The 21,467-nt window shown below is 33.9% G+C and overlaps 1 protein-coding gene across 2 annotated transcripts in view; it reads left to right on the top strand.

Moving 5' to 3' along the window:
- KATNBL1 (katanin regulatory subunit B1 like 1) overlaps positions 1-16,170 on the top strand; it is a 41,199-nt gene extending 25,029 nt beyond the window's left edge. For both annotated transcript variants that reach the window (XM_007479990.3, XM_007479991.3), the window contains 7 exons: positions 353-632; positions 1,211-1,329; positions 1,914-1,964; positions 2,041-2,130; positions 2,425-2,514; positions 3,909-4,002; positions 6,556-16,170. In XM_007479990.3, the coding sequence (XP_007480052.1) occupies positions 353-632; positions 1,211-1,329; positions 1,914-1,964; positions 2,041-2,130; positions 2,425-2,514; positions 3,909-4,002; positions 6,556-6,588 (757 nt within the window). In that variant the 3' untranslated portion in view covers positions 6,589-16,170. The remainder of the gene's footprint in view (positions 1-352; positions 633-1,210; positions 1,330-1,913; positions 1,965-2,040; positions 2,131-2,424; positions 2,515-3,908; positions 4,003-6,555) is intronic.
- Positions 16,171-21,467: the final 5,297 nt, after the last annotated feature.

Consider the following 21,467-nt stretch of genomic DNA (forward strand, 5'->3'; position numbering starts at 1 on the left):
TCGGGAAGCAACTAGTCTTGAAGGTTGGAATGGTTAAAAGTAGGAAACTAATAAACATGTTGAATTATCTTTAAAATGAGGTTGCACAAGTATAATTTTAGAGTTTCTCTTAGTATCCTAAATTCTGAAATTCTGCCTTTGATTCTACACTATATAAAACAGCAATGATTGCTTTTAAGCCAATTCTGTGATTTTTCACCTTCCTTATGCCTGAAATTATGTCAGAAATACCTAGATGGTTGGATGGACATCAGACAACCAAACTTTTACTACAAAATTGTTTTTTGACCTTTGATTTTTAATAAGGTAGGATTTTGTTTCTTTTACCTAAATAAGTTAATTATTTTTACAGAACAGTTGGATACACTGTGAAAAGTCCAGACAAACTGCACAAAGAAGTATATTACAGAAAGAAAGTACATCATTATTTTCCAAATCCTTGTTATAGAAGAAAACACTTTCCTAGAAGCAGGGGCTGTGACATGGCAAATAAAGAAAATGAACTGGCTTGTGCAGGCCACCTGCCTGAAAAATTACGCCATGACGGTCGGACATTTTTACTTAATGCCAGTGATTCTAGTTCTTCACAAACAGAAAGCCCATCTTCAAAATATAGTGGGTTTTTTACTGAGGTGAGTTATTTCCATAAATTCATTTTTTATTTCACATGATTATATATATATATTTTTTTCTTTTGTTGCTCTTTAGTCTGCAGAATATGTCTTATTTTTTGTCTACCAAATCTCTTGAATGGGGTAGTTGGTCAAGCCTTCTCATAGTTAGGTCATGTAAACTTGAAACAATTGTTATGGCCACTTTTAAAAGTTTTTATTTTTCTGCATAAATAGAATAGATTTAACCAGCTACTATGTCTACTGCAGAATTTAGACTAGCACATTTATAGATGGAGGTTACAAGGGAGTAGAGAGAGAGAAAAGATCAAATCTTGTGAAAAAGTTGAGCTGTTCTGTAGAGACATGGGAACCAACTCTCCTGTCTGTCACACTTTACTTGTCTCTTAATTCAATGGAGGTATAAAAATTTAAACATCCTAGTCAGTGGAAAGAATTCTAGATTTGGATTCTGATCTTGGTTCTGCCAACAACCTACTTAGACCAGTCCCTTTACTCTCTTGGAATTGTAGATTTTCCTTATCTATGAAGTGAGGCTTTGGTGCCTTCCAATTCTAATATTGTTTCTTTGCCTACAGGTTTCTCAGGATCATGAGACAATGGCACAAGTCCTTTTCAGTAGAAATCTGAGGTTGAATGTAGCTTTAACTTTTTGGAGAAAACGAAGTATAAGTGAACTGGTAGCCTATTTGGTGAGGTAAATTGTAATTTTTTTCCCCCCAATTCTTGTTTCCTGAAGTGTAGCATCCAGTTTCAGGGATAGCAGTCTAGAAACAGCTTTTCAGCTTATGATAATGTTGCTTGACCAGAAAACGTGAACTCCCTATACTTAGTATTGTTAAATCCTTACCTTCCATCTTAGAATCAATACTGTGTATTGGTTCAAGGCAGAAGAGTGGTAAGGGCTAGGCAATGGGAGTTAAGTGACTTGCACAGGGTCACACAACTAGGAAGATATCTGAGGTCATATTTGAACCCAGGACCTCTTATCTCTAGGCCTGGTTCTCAGTCCATTGAGCCATTTAGCTGTCTGAGTTCAGTGTAGCACAAATTTGATAACCAAAAATTCAGTTATTAAGTTTATCTTTATTCACTGTGTGATGTTGAATGAACTTCCTCATATCTGTAACTTAGATCCTCATATATATAGAGAAAAATATAGATTGCTTATTGATTTTGTGGGAACTGACTAATTGTTAGGCACCTTTGCTGATTTAGGTGAAGATAACTTGAATGTGAATATAACTAGCTACCTAACCTTTGTTTCTCTAACTACTTTAGGATAGAAGATCTTGGAGTGGTAGTAGATTGCCTTCCTGTGCTCACTAGCAGGTAAAGAAAAACATTTTTTAGAAGAGTCAAATCCATGACCTCTCCAAGTTTTTTTTTAACCAAATGTATATTTTAGTTTACAGGAAGAAAAGCAGTACATTTCACTAGGCTGCTGTGTAGATCTGTTGCCTCTAGTAAAATCACTACTTAAAAGTAAATTTGAAGAGTAAGTGTGTTTTTGAATTTCATTTTTCACTTTTAACAGCATTTATTGATGACCTACTATAAAATAGTTCAGTATTTTGCTGAGATAAGGGCAATCTAGTTGGGAAGATAAGATTTATATGTGAGAAACAATTTGGGAAGATTGAAATGGTATCTTTATTAGCAACTCTATAATACTTAACATTGATGATGTTGTCAAGTACTAAAGAAAATTCAAAGTAAAATAAAAGGATATGTATTTAGTTAATAAAGACTTTGTAGGAAAATATGATTTTTACATAAAATATTATTTCAGATATGTGATAGTTGGTTTGAACTGGCTTCAAGCAGTCATAAAAAGATGGTGGTCAGAACTGTCTGCTAACACAGAAATTGCAAAGGATGGGTGAGTATTAGAATTTTTATACTTTTCATATGTTCTTCTATGTTAAAAAATTATATGGTCAGGATGACATCTTGGAGATAGATGGAATTTTTAAGCTCTTTCTATGTATCAAACACTGTACTAAGTTCTAGGAATACAGATATAAGAAAATAAGATAATTCCTATACTCAAGGAAATAACATTCTAATGGGAAAAGACAACTTATAAAAGGGAGCTAGAAAGGAAGAAGGAATGGAATTGGAAGAGGAAGAATATCTTTTTAGGGATATCTCCTGATAATGCAATTAACTTGGAACTGGAAGATATTAATTGAAATTTTATCTTTGCTGCTTACTACCTTTGTGACTGGGGCTCAGAGAAATGATTTGCAAAGGAGATAACATCATTTGCACTGTCTACTTTTTGAGGCTCTTGTGAGGTTCAAAGTTCATGTAAACCTTAAAATAATATATAAAGATAAGCTATTTCTATTAGGCTGCTACAATGATAACTTCATTGTAAGATTCCAAGATAATTGCTAGAATCTTTCTTTTTAACAGATTTTATTTATTTAAATGAGTACTTGAAGATTTTTATCTTAGAATATGCAGTTATCTCTTCCACATCACAGCATCCTCAGAATTCAGAAAATCTGTGTAAAATTTTTGGCCTTCTCTTTGTACCAAAGAAGAAGTCTAAATTTTTAATTTTTCTTTTATGGGGTATTTATACTACCTTAATGTAAATTTTCAGTGAAGTATGCATTTCTGAGTTTCTATTTTTTTGCTATGTCATCTGTTGACCAAAAATTCCCATTTAATTTCTTATGTCAACTTGTGATATGTCAAAACCATGATGGGGAAAGTCACAGTGTGGAAGGGGGATACCTGTACTTCCTGTGTAGAATTTCAGAAGCCAGTAACTCCTTTTTTCCTGAAATTGTTCTCATTTTGCAGAAAAGACAGGGATGGCACTGCTTTAAGTCAGCTTACTCATTATTATCAGGCATTTCTGGAGTTGCAGGTATTTGGGTTTGGGAGCAAGGACATCTTATGAAGGTAGCCAACCTATTGAGAGTTCACTAGTTCTGTAGTTTTAGGCATTTGTTGATTATTCTACAAACTGATTCACATAATCTTAAGTAGCTCCTGACTTTCTTCTGAGGGAGCAAGGTTTCCTTTGAGGACTCCCAGAGTCAGCTATTTCCTGTGTTGGTATAGATACAACCTTTAATCTCTGTGAATAACTGATATATAACTATAAATAATTTGAGTTACAATATCATGTTGCCTCAGAATAAATTCTTAAATATTAATATTTATTCATTTTCTCTGAATGTTTATATGTTATACTAGACTATATATATAAACATAATCATGATTAAATTTTGCTTTAATCTTTTTTTTTTAATTAAGAAACATTCATATTTTAAAACAACAGTTAAGTGGATTGTGGAAGCAAGAAAACCATCTTACTTCTGTTCCAGGATATACTGGTAATATAGCTAAGGTATGTACATAATCAAAAGTATACCAGATATTTGACTTCAAATGTTAAAAATATCCAATAATCTAGCCTTGTGGACTTCTGAAAATTGAACTTCTTAAGATCAAGTCAGTAAATTACCTCGCTAGTTAAGTAAATGATACTGTAGTCCTGAAAGGAAGTATACCTCCTAAAGTGCCAGAATACTCTGGGTATAGGTATAGCATTCTGTTGCTTGGCAAAGAGCAAAGTGACTGTCCATTAGATGTCTTTCAGTTGCATTTCACAAGATAGGGGTCTTAAGGGGGTATGATATCCTAGTGTGGTTGTCAGAAGTAGAGAAAGCATTTAAAGAATTTTAAGGAGGTTTCTTGGGAGCGGACAGTGGCAGGAAACCATAGAGAGATGATAGACTCGTCACAATAGCACAGTTCTGGACACTTAAAGCCTCTCGAAATGAGAAGGAAATTTGATCAGTTTCTCATACCAACTTAATTTTTTTATTTGGTGACAGATGTCTCTCCACATGAAGGATTATGTATTAACTCAGTTTTTTGCATTAGAAAAGTTCACATATAATAATTGTACCCAAAAGAGATTTATTAACTATTGACTCATTATAGCAGACTAAATAAAAGAGTGGAATTTCAGAAGTCTACAAACCTAAATCTATATTGGAGTATTAGTGGGGCATTTCACCAGATGAAGGTGATGGTATGTCGTCTATGAAGATAATCTCCCAGCTTCTCTTCTTGTATAGAAAAAGTCCCATTTCTAACATGAATTAGAGATGTTCCCTACTCTTCCAGAACTGTAAGATGATGATTGGCAGGTAGTAAAGTGTTACCTACTATTTTTGCTTCAAGATAAGTGAGTTGTAACCTTGAATACAGTAATAAGTCAAAGGGAATAAAAGTGTTAAAATATAATTTTTTTTATTTATTGAGCTAATGAGAGATAGGAAGGACCTTATTGATGTCCCAAGGGCCATTTGTGCCCAAATGAACACTTATTTTTGAAATCAAACTGAAGAAAGAATAGATATTCCAAACTGGTTTTAGTGGTGAAATCAAAAGAAAGCAAGAAACCAAGATATTAGCCCATTGATACAAATATGAATCAGAGCATTCAGGAAAAAGGCTAAGAAGATGGCCTCATGTTGTTTTCTCAAGTGAGACTCTAAGGCTTTATATAGGTGCTTATTACCTTTTTCTTTGTGATTCTACATCTGAAATGCTAGCACAAATTCTATAGTAAAGGAATAATACCCTCCAAACATACAAAGATACTAATGAGGAAAAGAGACCTTAATTGTTAATGCAGATATTTAAAAGTTTGTATGCTTGTGTATATTCTATAGCAAACAATATTGATTTATTTCTATTTTCCCAAAGGGAAGATGGTACTTTCACTCATAATATTTAAAGAAGAAGGCCAAATAACACTAGGAGCTACAAAATCACAAGAGGTGTGAGAAAAGGGAGATAAAAGCTAGAGAAAACCAAGGCATTTGGAGGAGATAAGGGGAAAAGGGAGAGAAGAGCAGGAAAAGTATAGAAAAAGTATCAGGGACATAAAGAACTGATAAGGTGGGAATAGAGTGACCCCGAAGTTGACATTCTTTATTTTACTCTGAGACAGAGGAATCAAAGTTTAATAGAAATGGTTTCCATGATATTTCCTGGGTCCAAGTCACTTTAGCCTAATCTCTTATATGTTCTATGTCTTGATTTGTATAGCTTTGTACTGGGAAAATTGATATGCAGAATTATAATATTGAAGTCCTGAATAAGCAGAAAAATTGATATTTACATAATATATTTTGAATGATTTTCAGTACTAAAGATGAAGCACAGATCATTGCTATAATGCTTATTAGTTAAGCAGAAAATTAATTTATTAAATTGTTAAACAAAAGTAAGCACTGTAATGGTAGAAATTTTAGGCTTCTGGGAGAGGTTATGAGCACTGTAATTGTTAAAAATGTGGCTACAGGATTTATGTAATATTGAACAATGGCCGCCAAGGAATTTACTTATGAAATTCCTAAAATGAAACACTCAAGTCAGAATGGAGTTTATGGAGGTTTAATCACACTGGGAGTAGGGAAAGGAGAGGGAGAGAAGGAGAGAAGAGAAAAGGGAAAGGGGCTACTCAACCTCTGACCAAGGCAGAGGGAGGTTTAGGCTCAAAGGGCCAAGGTGGAAAGAATCAGTCCTTAACTCACGTGAGTGATCTGAAGGAAAGCTGTCTGCGGGCGTCCTCCCTGTCCAAGCTCCTAACACCAACTCCCGTCTCGCTCTCTCCACAGGAAGTGAGCGAATTCCAGAGGCTGTTCCCTACCTCACTTCCTGTGTCTCACAAATGCCAATGGTTGGCTCTAGCTTGGCTTAGGACAGCCCAGGTGGGCAGTTAGTTATTTCTGATTTGTCATTGACTAGCACATGCCCGTGTAGTGTGTGTGTGCACAATTTTTGGGTGCTAGACCAAGATGGAGACTTTTAAAATTCACAGCACTTAAATGAGGGTAGGAGTTTAAGTATTAGTTAATGGTCTATTTTTATTTTATTCTTCAAGGACGTAGATGCTTATTTATTACAATTACATTGAGAAGTGTCATCACCTGAAGAGGACTACTTTATTCAGAATTCTCCTGGACTGTGTTGCTTCCAGAAAGAGGTGTCTTCTGAGAACTATGAACCAAGGAGGGAAGTGGAATCTTCCAGAAATGCCATTTAATGAAACCACTAATTATACCCTAACAATCTACTTCACATTGAAGTGGAAAAATATCCACAAGGAGCATCTTTGACTTCAATGAGGTGAAAGTGCACTATGAAAAATTGTATGTCTTGACTGCGTTTGGGATTTGTATGATTATTTGGGGGAAAGTTGTTTAAGTGCTTCTATGTCTTATTGCAGTCCTTCATATTGCATAAAAATATAATTTATACTGACATGAAAATATAAAATGAGCAGGACATTTTACTAGGAACCACAAAGACCAATCATCCTTAATATTTTTTTAAGATTGTGTTTTATAAAACAAACCACTAAAATGTGTGCAGCTACTTTGTGATCATATTGAAAAGACTTTAAAGATGTTTAAAACAACATAGCAAATAATGGATAATTTTTTCATACTGAGATACTGTGTAAAGCAAGATGCCTTAAATATTAGCCTGTTTGAAAAAGCCAATGTATTATGTTACTTATATCTTTTAAAACAATCATGCATACAAGCATGAAATCAGGGGTTTTACATTCATGTACAATATTGGTTTTGGAACCTATTTCACAGTTTGAAAAACTTGAGTATATTTTTCTCTGATTTTTTGCCAGAACTTTGTGTGTGTGTGTGTGTGTGTGTGTGTGCGTGCGCGCGCGCGCATGTATGTATGTATGTGTGTGCATGTGTGTTTATTTTGAGTATAAAAAGTTGAATATGAATTTGATGAATGCTTAACTGGAAATGTCCTTGGAGTTAGGTAATTTATATTCACTTTTAAAAATTATATTTGAATTTCTATTATTTTCAGTTCTGTATCACTTAAAACTTTTATTTGAGTAAATATACTAAATGTTTCTTTTTTTTATTTTTTAATTCATATAATTTCATACACTTTCTAAATTCTCGCCACTTGTGTTTTGGATAGTAGTACTTAATTCTTTAGAAATGTTTACAGCTAGACTTGACCTTATGTTCTCCATCCAAATAATTGATATACTACCTCCTCTAATGGTTGGTATGGAATAGGGTTCATATTTTTCTTGGTGTGTACAAACCCAGTTTTGGTATGATTACCAGTGGAATGTGTTAAAATTCCACAACTTTTATCAGTATGGCTAATATTGCCACTAGGTAGGGATAGGAAGCTTTGTTTGTATACCACCAGCTCACTTAGAACAAGCCTGGTAGTGATCTAGCCAAATGGTTTTGGTAATCAGTTTTCTCTGAAATGTTCCCTCATGGGCATGAATGTAAATCTGTAGCATTTTCCAATCAATAACTACTGATGTGAATATTGAATGTGCATCTTTCTTGCTTTAAAAGCATAATTTTCACTGAGTCTGGATGATTTTATTTTGTAGTTGTGCCACACAGTGGAAAATGTCATAACTATTGCTTTTCTTGAATCTTTAGCTAGAAACGTTCCACATTACTCTAATTCCGTGATCTTAAGAGGTGAGAAGGTAGTAAGTATTGATAATCTACACATTTGAGAGAGAAAACATTAATTTCCCTTATTTCTCATTTAATACCCAAGTAATTATTCTTTTTATTGAATAAATAGTCTGAGCAGTTAGTCAATTGGAATGAAGTAGTAATGAGATTTAGAGAATTAGGGGATCTGATCCTTTTTAGTTAGCTTCAGAGAAAAATAGCTGTGTTGAGTGCCCCTACCCAGTCTTCAAAATTTGTGGTTTTATTGACAAGGAGAACCAGTTGTGGATAGCTCAGCACAAAGCCATCACTAGTGGAAAAGTAATTCAAAAGTATATGTTCAGCTGACTGAATCAGTAGTGTCTTTGGATACCAAAGACAGCACTTTATGAATACTACATTTAATACTATAACTGCCATGTTGATTTTTGCTTTGGAACAAAGTTTTTAATTTATTTAAATTTTTTAATAGATGTTTAGTCGATCTTAAGTAAAAGTAAGATAGCGAACCTCTGACAATATACATCATAAGAAAATATAATTATTCTTCTATCTCCCTCCAAAAAAAAAAAAGTGCTCTTGCACTTGAGCACAGACATTTTGGATAGGAATGCATAATACTCTACTTTAAACACTCTAAGCTCTATAGGCAGCTTGAAGATCTAAGTTAAAAACTATTGAGTAGCTCACACTCCTGTTTTCCTGTTTTTAGTCCTCGTGTTTTTTATTTCAGTACCTACCTCTCAGACATTGAAATCTAACTAGTGTTTGTAAGTGACTTTTAGATTGCTGAAAGAAAGGTATTAGATAAACAAGTATAATTAAATACTTCTGGTGTTAAATTCTGTTCAGCTATAGTAATTTTAATCAGAACAGTGTTGAATTCCAGAAAGAGCCAAAGAAAGTGTTTACAAAGTATTCTGGTAATTGTAAACAGTTCAAACATGCTTTGACCTAGATTAGAACAATTGCATACTTGTTGCCCATTTGTTGAACACTAACAGTGTTAGCAGTGTGGTGATATTTTATACAGAATTTAGGGACTAGACCCTTTCCAGTAGGGACCAAAGAGATGCTTCCGCCTTTTCAGATTCTCTTCTTAATTTTGCAGCCTAGGAAGCCTTTGGGACTGGAAATTTAAAGATGTGAATTGGGGTTATCATATTCATTTGGATAGATTGGAATCATGAATTAGATCATAATTAGAATGACACGAAGAATTAAGAGACAAGGACTAAAGTAGCATGACTTTAAGAAAAGGTTGACTAATGATAGCACTAGCTTGTTTGCATAGCAGAAACTGTAGAGTCCTGAGTTATGTGAGAGTTTGCACGTATGCTACCTATATTTCCTTCGAGGAATGATGCATTTTAGCAACCAAACATTGGAGACTCTTGAGAAGTTAGCCTAAATGTTAGTTGAAACAGAATTCTGTTAAATTGTTCTGTAAAGATATGCTGCTAAATTTGTAATTGAATCTGTTGTTAAAATAATAATCTTATTAATAACAACCTTAGACTATTCTTTCATTTGGAAAGCTATTGAGAAAAGAATGTGCTACAGAAATAGAGATTAAATTGTTATAGTCCCTAAACACAATTCACATCGTCAGCATTTTAAACTGTTTACTTGGATACTTAAGTCAATCTAGGAGCCACAAATGGAAGAAGAAACAAAGTTTTCATTAAAACTGATTTACTCCATTAAAGTTTACCCCTTCCCAAACCAACTACTTTCTTATTTAAAGTTAAGATACTATCAGATGCTACTGTCAGTTAAAAAATAACAATTTAAACAGCCAACTCAACTAATCTGATCCATTCTGTATAAATACAAGAGTTTCAGTCTTTTGACATAGGTTTTTGCCTTGCAGGTCACATTAGCTAGAAATAATTTGCTGTTAGGGATGAACTATTATGTCCTTTTTCCTTTAGCAAGTTACATTTCAGACTAATTTGAGGTTATTTTAAAGCTTTTCTTATGGCATAGACTAAAGAAATCGAATACCTAATGATTTTAGAGTGAAGAAAACATCTCCAAACTTTTAATGCTCTTTTGATGTACTGCAGGTTTTTTTTTTGTTTTAATAACAGCACTATATTTCTTAAATTAATATGAGTATAATAGGTCATTAACTACCCTAGAACCTGAATTGAGATTATTGCAAGTCAACTAGGCAAGATGAACCATAGATCAACCTCCATAAGTGGGGTACAAAGTTAGCAACATTCTCATTTAAGATTAGACCACCTTATTAAATTTGTTATCCAGTTTGCTACATTATTGATCTAAGCCTTTTGTTTCATCCAGGATCTGCTGTGTGGTCAGAGCCTATCTATAATACTGTAGTGTAATCTCAGCATAGCAGTAGAGCTGGTATTTAAAGGAAGGACCTAATACATATTAGGGGTTTTGAGCTGGCATCCTCTTTCTCTTTTATTGTAACTGGAAAGGGAACAAAGTCAGCACCTTCCTTCTGCCCCAGAGTCACAGAAACTCTGATTTCAGTGCTGAAGGGAGGGAGACTTCAGAGACAGTATAAACACAGCTTTTGGTAGAAAAGAAATTCATTCTAGAGCATTCCTGAGAAGTAGCTATATTGCTTATGCTTAAACTATTGAAAGAGGAATCCATTACCATCAGAGGCCTTCCACTTTAAGTAGCTGTAATCATAATAACATTTTTCTTGCTATCAAACAAAAATATGACTCTGGGTCACTTTCACTCATTGTTCCTCATTCTGCCCTGTGGAATCTCTTCTGTATAACAGCTCTTCAAGAGGTTTTCTCAAATTTCATGGAGAATCAAAGTTAAGACTATAAATGCATAGATTAAATCATCTATCTTCCCTTGTTTATGAAAATAAGGGTAACATTTACTGATCTCTAGTTTTTTTTCTACTTCTGAACTCTGCAGAGAGGACTGACAACTTGGCAATGACTTCTGGATAGCTTAATTATTTTTCTTTACATCAAACCAAAAGCTGCCTCCTCATACTTTTTTACCCATTGTTTCTGAAGCCAAGTAAAAATCTCAGCCTTCATATATCTGACAGTTCTTTAAATACAAAGACAGCTGTTTTTATACTACTCCTTATTTTTTTCCCTGACTAGTCAACCTCAGTTCCTTTAAATGAATCTTCTGACAAGTTCTGTGGTTCCTTTTATTATATTGTTCTTCCTTCTCTGGAAATGTCCAAGTTTGTCAGTGTCTTTTCTAAAACCTGGCAGACAGCTAACATTTTAAAATGGGCATCCTGTAAGCATATCATCTTAATAAGTCCAAAACAGAATTATCTTCCTGGCCCTCCACCTTCCCCCAAATCGACTTCCTTCTTCCAAACTTCTCTATTGCCATTAAGGCACCCAGCTTTGTTGGTTATCATTCTTGATTTCCTCATTCTCCTTCACACTACCCAGTAAATTGCTAAATCCTGTTATTTCTTTCTATATATCTTTCTCGTACTTCCCCTCTTCTCCACTCACAGAACAATCATCCTAGTTCAGACCCTCCTCATTACATCTCATCTATATTACTCCTATTTGGTTTCTATGCTTTAAGCCTTGCCCACTCCAATCCATCCTCCACATCATTGACAGTGATTTTCTCAAAGTGCAAGTCTGATCATGTCAACCCATTCCCCCCCTCCCCACCTCTTAATTCCAGTGACTCCCTCTTAGCTCTTGCATCAAATATAAATTCTAATATTTAAGTTTATCATAAACTGGCCCCTTTCCTTTCCAATTTACTAATACATTTTTATTCTCACATTCCATGATCCAGCTCTCTTGGTCAATCCATTTTTACACTCATGCAAAATTCCATCTCCTATCTGAGCCTTTTCATTAGCTATATTTCTTTCCTCTCCTCCTTGAATGCCTACAATGCACTGCTTCCTCACCTCTGGGTTTTGGAATACCAGATTTCCTTCCAGACTAGATTCCAGTGCCCACTTCTTCATGAAGACTTTTTTGGTCCTACCTGCTGCTAGTACATTCTTGCCCCAAACTTAAGTTTATTCTTTTATATATATATATGTATTCTGTATAGACTTGTATGTATAGGGATCTCCCTCTTTAGAATGTAAACTCCTTGAACATGGGGACTGCTTACTTATCTTTGTATCTCCAGAGCTTAAGACAGTTGCTAATACACATTAAATGCTTAATAAATATTTGTGATTTATTGGTGTGCTATCATCAGTGGAAAGTGCAGTGGAACTATCAGTCACTTCCTTTATTATAGATACTATGCCTCTCTTAATGCAGTCTAAGTCATCAGGTTTTCTGACTACTGTTAAACTCATGACTCATTGAACTAGAAGTCTGCTAAAATTCTTGGATATTTTTCACCCATACTGCATTGTTTTGTATTTACACAGTAGTTTTTTAACCCAATTTTTTCTTTATCCCTATTAAATATCATCTTAATGAATCCTTAATTCAGGGTTCCTTACCAGAGCTCCTTGCTTTAGTTCATGCAGTTCTTTACATGAGTATATATACTAGCATAATTCTATGTCACCACCTCCTTAATAGAATGCTAGACTTTGAGTCAAGAACTAGGCCCAAATACAGCCTCAGACACTTACTAGTTATGTGTTGCCTTGGATATTTATTAGTTGTCTCAGTTTCCTTATTTGTAAAAAGGGGTTAATAGTCATGTTCTTCACGTGTTCATTGTAAAATTAAATGCAATAATGCACTTTGAAAACCTTAAGGTAATATTTGAAGATGAGTTATTATTTTGAATGCTAGTGAAAAATACTTTGCTAAAAAGTATGGGTGATAAATAGAGTAAACTAGATATCTTAATGCCAAGAGTGAAATTTGACTTACAGAGGTATCACAGATTCCATAGGTGTATCCCATTACTAGTATTCAAAATGATAACTCACCTTTAAATTGCCACAATTTCTTAATTATATTTTCAAGCCTTCAAGAAAACTTTTTTTCCAGTCTTACTTGTATTTATTTTTCCTGAGCAAAGAACTGATCATTTCAATAGTCATAGTTCCAGAACCCAAATCATGTTAATCAGATACTATCTTCCTAACTAGTTGTTCACATTCTCATACACACCTTTCTTTTTTGAAGTCTTCATTTTCATTTGGTAATGAAAATATCACTTATATTTTTAAGTTCTTCAGTTTCTTGTACAAAACTTCATTATTCTAGCAGCATTTCCTAGGTTTCTTTTGGTGGTATGCATTACCAGTAATGCATAGCAGTTGTGTTTGACAAATCTTAAGAGATTTTATATCACACTCCAGGCTTGAACTCCTGACCAGGAAAATAGCATATTTCTTTCTTTACCCCAAGTCTAAAAACAACCATCTCAGTTTCCCTAGCAAGATATTTCCAGCCACTGAACTTCACTTCTATCTTTGATTAGAATATAAACTATTCTCCAATGGTACTTGTGAAAACTCATAATTGTTCATTTCAGCAAAAATTTGTTAAGTACCTACTATGTTCAAAGCATTTCTAGGTGGTGAGGATCTTTCCATGGCATATGGGATACTGTTCCTGCCTGAGAACACTTGGAGCTGAGCTTTATGTTCCTTTGGAAGAGTTTCATATCTATCCATAGTACCAAAAGGTTTAGTAGTTCTTCCTTTTTTTGTTTTGTGTTTTTTTATTGTTTGACTGTCCAATACAGCTTAAAAATTCTTTTCTGCCTCTATAGATTTTTTATTTCCCCTTTCAAACAAGACTTCACTTTTCTCTGATAATTTAGAGAGTAGAGAAGATTCTTCAGCCCCTTCATCTCCAGTTTAATGTGCTATAGCAGACTTTTGCTACATGTTGCTTGCAGAAATTAAAATATAGTATGTTCTCTACAAATCAATGCAAAATACTCTTTGCTCTCTGTATTCAATAGAACCAGAATCCTTAACACTTTTGTAGTTCTAATTCTTGGGTTGGTGATTCCTACTTCCTTCCTTCCGCAGCCTGATCCACACTTAGTTTCCTGCCAAAGCGCTAATGCAAGCAGGAACTGCCTTCATTTCTCTGTGTGAAGGTGCTATGAAAAAAATCTAGCTTCTAGTCGGCTTTCTTTTAATCTATTTCTCCTTTTTTCTTTCCTTCCACTGTTGATCAGACCTCAGATACCTAATTTCTAATTCCCGTTTTTTCAATATTTTATACTCTCATTTTGACTATAAAATAATTACAAACTCTGAAATATTATCTAAAACATTTTTAGAATTCAGTATCACACTTGTATTTTCTCCTTATAGGAAATGAGGTATCTGAGCTTTTTTCTTTTAGAGATCTCACATGCCTTTTGGGACCTGTTATATAAGGAAATAATTTAGTACTCTGCCGAGAAGTATGAAACCAAAGGAGTTAAATTGCCATAGCCTGGAACAAAGATTTTTTCTCCTCTTTGGTTTTTATTGTTGTTTTTATAAAACCATGTGGGTTTTATGCTCTATGTTAAGTTTTCATATTGTTTCAAAAGTTAGTGGAAGTAATATTAATTACCTATAGTTTTTCATTGCTACATTTGTCTTTCTGTTATATGTTTTTCACATAAAATACATGAACTGTCTTTAAAGTGAGAACTGCCTTTGTTTATGTGTTTTCTTTTCCTGCCTCAGTTTGATCTAAACACTACCCAGAGGTTCATGTAAGATAATATTTCTACCCTTTTTTTTAAACTGAAAAAACTAAAAGAGGGGAGTGGGGAGTTTCCTTACATGAATTACCTACAGATCTTCTAGGAGAGAAATGGAAAGAATATGAAAAAGAATGGATTTGAGGAATGCTTTGAACAACTCACAATTCATGTAAAAACCATTAAGAAGAAGATAGCACATAGATTTTATTTTGAAGTTTGGAACAGAAACATCTGTCTTTTGGAGGTTTTATTTTTAATTATAAATATTTAGAGACAACCTTCCATTTTAATGTATTGACTTTCCTTCAAGCATCAAAAAAAATCATTTTCTGAATCAGTAGAAAGCTTAGATATCAGTATTAAGCAAGTTATTTGAGATAAGTGTGTGTGTAGAGTTGGAAAAGATTTTTGGATGAATTCCTACGTACGATAACCATCATACTGTTTTGCTTTAGAAAGAAGGACCAGTTTAAGATATAAATCATTTTTAGCTGTAAATAGGTTAATTGATTGAAGCCATCCTAGTTATTGCTGGATATGTTTTACAAGAACCTCATAACACTCAGATAGTAATCTTAAAATTGTTCTCCCTTCATAATTAAAAGCAAAACATAATCATTTCTACAAGCTTTCTTGGAAAGGAAAGTTTTCTGTAGCTGAATCTGAACCTAAATGTACAAATTTTCCTCCTTCAAAACAAACAGAAGCAAATATAGAAAGATTGTCGCTACAGTGCTTGACAAAAAAAAAGGTGAAAAAAAGCAAATTCATGTTTTCCTTCCTGCCCAGCTCTGTTGCTTTTTTATAGGAAGTTAACAAGCTCAAGTGATAACACAATTTTGCCGTTTGTCTTTTTGACTTTATAAACTGGATATTTTTAAGTGGTTATCCTAAGTAGGAATTGATCTTAAAAATAGATCTTGGCCATTCCTATTCATATCTACCCTGAGTAAAAGGGTATATTTGCATTTAGGAAATGTAATGATGTTCTCTGTTAAAATGTATCTGAAATTATGGGTTTATTTCCCTATGGCATTACTTTTGCCACAGCAGAAAATGAACAGAACCCCTTAGCAGACTCTTATAATAACACCTATGATTTATTGGTTTTGTTTAAAACAAAAGTATTTAAATTACCATATAATATCAGCAATAAAAATATATTCTACAAGTTATTTGGTGGTAGTGTTTGTTTTGACCAAGAATAGTTTTTACCTCTTAACTCTTTGGCTTCATTTTAACAACCAAAGTGATCAGGACATAACTATTTGTACCCTTGTTCTTTACTTTTTTATGAATTATTCTTAGTTTTGTGACTTCTACTTCATTTGTAAGCCTTTTCTTTAAAGGAAAAATGAATATTTTCAAAGTACAATGAATTAAAGGCATTTTCCAACTTCTGGTCTTTGATACTATTTTTTCTGAAGATGAACTTAGCAGGTACCAACATGTTACCACTCAGTGTTTATTCATGATTTTACTACTTTGATGTCTTTTAAAAAATTGCTTGTTCAATCATTACTGTGTTACCAAATTTCCAATAGATTGAACAATTTTATTTTTTCTTCTTTGTAGACCAGAATGTTTGCTAGTTATTTCTTTGATATGTGGAAAATTGTTTTGTTATAAAACATTTTTGATTGGTGATACTTTTTCAGTAATTTACAGACACATCCACAATCAACTACGTAACGAAGTTCACAAAGCACTGGAACAAGCAATGATGGGTCTGACTGAAGAAAGAGTTTTGGAAAGATGGAAAAAACTAGTATTGCATTGTGAATCCTCAATTTTTTCTTGGCAAGAATACCTTTCTTTTGTTAACAGTAGAGTGTAAACATGACTTCATTTTCCTGTATTTTGCTAGCTTTATATATTTTTAAAGTTTAGAAGGTTAACTACATGATATTTGTCTTATTATCTGCAGATAATAGTCTAGGTTTTTATTAATTTATTACATTTTATTTTATTTTTTGCATTTAAAAAATTTTTTCTAGTTCCAAATTCTTTTCCACCTTCCCGCCCTTCATCCACCCATTAAAAAGACAAACTATATGAGCTATATATGTGAAATAATGCAAAACATTTCCATGTTAGCCATGTGGCCCCCAAAAAAGCAAGAAAAGTAAATGAAAAAATTATACTTCAGTTTATACTCAGAGTTCATTAGATCTTTGTCTGGAGGTAAGTAGCATTTTTTCATCTTGAGACCTTTGGAAGATAATAGTTATTTAGTAAACTGATAAGTTCAAATTTAAACTGCTTCAGGGGGAAGTTATTTAGGCTTTGCCTTTATTTTTTATTTTTAAACCTTTACTTTCTGTCTTGGAATTGATTCCAAGGCAGAAAGAGTGGTAAAGGCTAGGCTGTGGAGGTTAAATGACTTGCCCAGCGTCACACATCTAGGAAGTTTCTGAAGCCAGAATTGAACCCAGGATCTCCAATCTCTGGGCCTTGTTCTCAATGCATTGAACCACCTAGCTGCCCCCTTGAGCTTTGTCTTTTAAAAAACAAGACATTTCTATTATTTTGTCATAGCATTACCTGCTCAGAGAATGTTCGTTAGAGACTGCCTGATATCTGAAGCAGAATACTTGAAGATCGTAGCAGCCATTGGTTCAATCCTTAATCAAATCACATATATTTTAGGTTTCTTTTTCAATATTTTTTTTATAATGTTTATGTCATAAATAGTATTTCTATGGTATTTCTTTTTTTTTCCAATTTAAACATTATTTTATTTGGTTATTTTCAAACAATATTCCTTGGAAACAAAGATCCTTTTCTTATCTTCCCCCCCCCCCCCCCCCCCACTGCCCTTCCCCTAGCCAACACACGATTACACTGGGTATCACATGTGTCCTTGATTCAAACCCATTTCCATGTTGTTGGTATTTGTATTAGGGTGTTCATTTAGAGGCTCTCCTCATTCATGTCCCTTCCACCCCTGTAGTTAAGCAGTTGCTTATCTTCGGTGTTTTTACTCCCACCATTTGTCCTTTGCTTGTGGATAGTGTTTTCTTCTCTTGGATCCCTTCAGAATATGGTATTTCTTTTAAGAAAGGAATAACAGCTGTCTAGACAGTGTGAAAAGCTTTGCCTATTTTATGGTAGCTTTAAACTTATATGTGTATATACATGTACACACACAAGATCTACCTATGGATATGACTAAATTGTGAAGGGGTACAACTGGCCTATAAGCATTCTAATAGAATGCATGTCAGTAAGTTTGAGTTACAAGGGAATCAAAAAAGCATGTGTCAGGTGGGTACAGTGGAAAGAACATGCATTTGCAGTTAGACTTCACGTTCTTCTACATGGGACCTCAAGAAACTCACTTAACCTTTCTGATACTCAGTTTTCTTTTCTATAAAAGGGGGAGTTGGACTAGATGACCTCTCAGATCCCTTTCAATTCTAAAGCTATGATCCTTTGATCCTATTATAGTTCTTTGGATACTTGTTTCACAAGTTTATGAATTTAGTTTTGTGTAAAGAAAACATATTCAAAATTAAAATGAAATCATAAACTCCCAAATAAATTGGGATTAGAGGATTCAGATCTGCTTTTTTTCCTTTACTGCTCCTTTTATGCAGTACTTTGAAATCATTTCATATAATCTTTCTTTCACCCAAATAAGGGAACTGAGCATCATCTCTTTTGAGTAATTTCCTTGACAACCTTTTAAATAAAAAATTAAAGTAGGAAACTTTTCAGTGTATACAAATATTAAGTTTTCCCCTTTGTGTGAAGCTAACCATCTGCTGAGCTATACTTAGCATCTAGTCATTTATCAACTTTTGGTAATAATAGTAATCTGGCTCCCACAGATTATTTGCTGTGTTCTCTTGGGTGCCAGACACTGTGCAAAATGTATGCAGTACTTGTTCTCAAGAAGTTTCTATTCAGTATGAAATTAAGTGCCTTCCATTGTATAATTAGAATCTGCTCCCCAGGACTCTAAATCCTAACATCCTACTTTCATTCTCATGTTAACATCCTTACATTTTGGAGAATAAGTTTAGGTGTTACCCCGCCTCTCTCTCTTTTCCCGTGTACACTGCTGGAAAAATTTTTCTTTACTCAGGCTCTTACTTTTGTACTTTTATTTCTTCTACTTCAAGTTATTATTAACAAATCTCATAAAATATAATACTTAGAATTATTGGATATTAATTTTAATTTTATGCCATCTAGGAAAGCACTATAATAAATTCTGGAGTTGCATGGACAAAAACAAAACAGGTTGTACCAAAAATACCCAAATATATTAAGGGATTATAGAATTTTAAAATACCCAAATACATTAGGAGGATTGAAAAAGACTTTTGAGGATGCCTTCAGGCAGAATGCATCTAAACTATTTAATATAGTGTAAGGCAGACTACTGAATAAATTGCATATATCAGTTGGAAATCCTGAGAGATCATGGACAATCCAAAATTGCTTAGAGGAAGGAACCCAGGATTATTTGAAGACCTTAACAAAGAAACTAGAAGAGAGGAGTCTCAGCTGGGGACATAATGGCTGTCTTCAAATATTTGAAGGACTGGCTTTAGAGAAGGAACTATATTTGTTTTACTTGATCCAATGGGATGGGAAACTGCAAAAATACAAAATTTAGCTGTATCTGTTTTGCCTGTGTTTTACATATATTCCTTTATCTGCATGCTGTTGTCCATTAAAATGTAAATGTTTGTAAATTTAGGCTATATATCTATACATATCCTAAATTCCCCTTTGTTGGAAATTTTCAGGCTGAGGCTAAATGGCTGTTTCTTAAGAATATTATAGAAGGGATTTCATTTCTGCTTAGGTAGAGGTTTGACTAAATGAATTCTGAAGTCCAACTGAGATTTTGTGACTCAAAGAGTCTAACTGAGTTACTCTGATTCACAAAACTAATAACAGATATATTGATCCAGGATTAATTCCAGAACACCAGTATTGTGTACCCTGCTTTTCCCAAATTTTCCTGTTTGTATGGACACCCTTATTTTTGTTGCCTTCTTTGCTTCTGAAGAACAAAGTGACTTCCCATGGTGAGTATTTCAGCCCATAATTTAAACATATATATATATTTTAAACCCTTACTTTCCATCTTAGAATCAATACTGGGTATTGGTTCTAAGGCAGAAGAGCGCTATGGGCTAAGCAGTGGGGGTTAAATGACTTGCCCAGGGTCACACAGCTAGGACATGTCTGGGGCCACATTTGAACCCAGGACCCCTCCCATCTCTGGGCCTGACTCTCATTTCACTTAGCCACCCAGCTTCCCCCTATTTAAACATATTTTAAGTAATAAGATTACTTAAATTTTAGTCCATAGGTGAGAAAACTGAATTTTACATATGCAGTTATTCCCATTTTTTAATTTATATATGTTCAGAATTACCCATTAGAATTCATGCTTTCTCCAACCCCACTTTTTTTTTTTTAATCAGAAATAGAGATACATCGTATTTGATATGCTAGGACCAGGATACATTTTTAAAATAATGTTAAACTGTTAGTGATACTCCCTCACATTTCTCTACTGCATATTATGACTTTCACAAGCATAGATAAACCTGTTGGAACAGGCATCTGGCTAGGGAGTTTTCCTTATGAGAACATGCCATAAAAGAATTCTGGTTACACAATTCAAGTCATCTTCTTACCAAGGCTGAGAATTTCAACAGCCATCAAGCCTTCTAGTGTTCTTTGTTACCATTACATATGCATAACTACTGTCTTGTTTAGTCACTAACTCTTTTGAAGCCAATTAATTAGTACTTGGTAGACTACATTAAAAATGCATTCATCTGAATTTGTTTTGCCTTTCCATGTTTAATTTAGATTAGGAAACTAGTAAAATGGAAAATCTATAGTCAAAGGATCATAAATTTAGGGCTGGACGCAATCTTAGAGGCCAACTTCTACAACTGACTTATTTTACAAATGAGGAAAATGATGCCCAGAGATGAGAAAAATGACTTGTCTAAGGTCTAGCAGATATTAAGTAACAAGTGGAATTTTTAATCTAGATCTTCTGACTTGAAACCCAATCTTTTTTCGAATAAACTACATTGGGTTTAATAGAATGCTTAGCAAATATGCTGGTTTTTACCCTACCTTTTTGTAGGGAATTCCTTACTGGAAGTAGGCACTACCCAGATATCTTAAATATTTATGCAAGTATAAACCTGTATGATAAGTACACTGGAAGGAACAATGGGTTTAGAGACAAAAAGATTCAGGTTCAAATTTTGCCTCTCCCCTCCTTATTGCCTGTGTGACTTTGGGCAAGTCCCTGGATTTTTCTTGACCTCAGTTTCCTTATCTATAAAATGAAGGCATTTTATTAAGAAGTTTTCTTTTTTTTTTTAACTCTTACCTTCCATCTTAGAGTCAATACTGTGTATTGGTTCCAAGACAGAAGATCTATAAAAGCTAGGCAATGGAGGTTAAGTGACTTGCCCAGAGTCATACAGCTAGGAAATGTCTAAGACCAAGTTTGAACCCAGGACCTCCCATTTCTGGGCCTGGTTCTCAGCACATTGGGGCACCTAGCTGCCCTGTAGAAGTTTTCTAATGTCCCTTGCAGCTCTAAATCTATGATTCTATGAGCCTAGGATTTATCAGTGAGAAAAGGGATATATACACTCATGAAATCACATCCTTTAACTATTGAAAGGGTAGGTGCAGTAGAGAA

This window comes from Monodelphis domestica, chromosome 1, assembly GCF_027887165.1.
Source record: "Monodelphis domestica isolate mMonDom1 chromosome 1, mMonDom1.pri, whole genome shotgun sequence".
NCBI classification, from domain to species: domain Eukaryota; kingdom Metazoa; phylum Chordata; class Mammalia; order Didelphimorphia; family Didelphidae; genus Monodelphis; species Monodelphis domestica.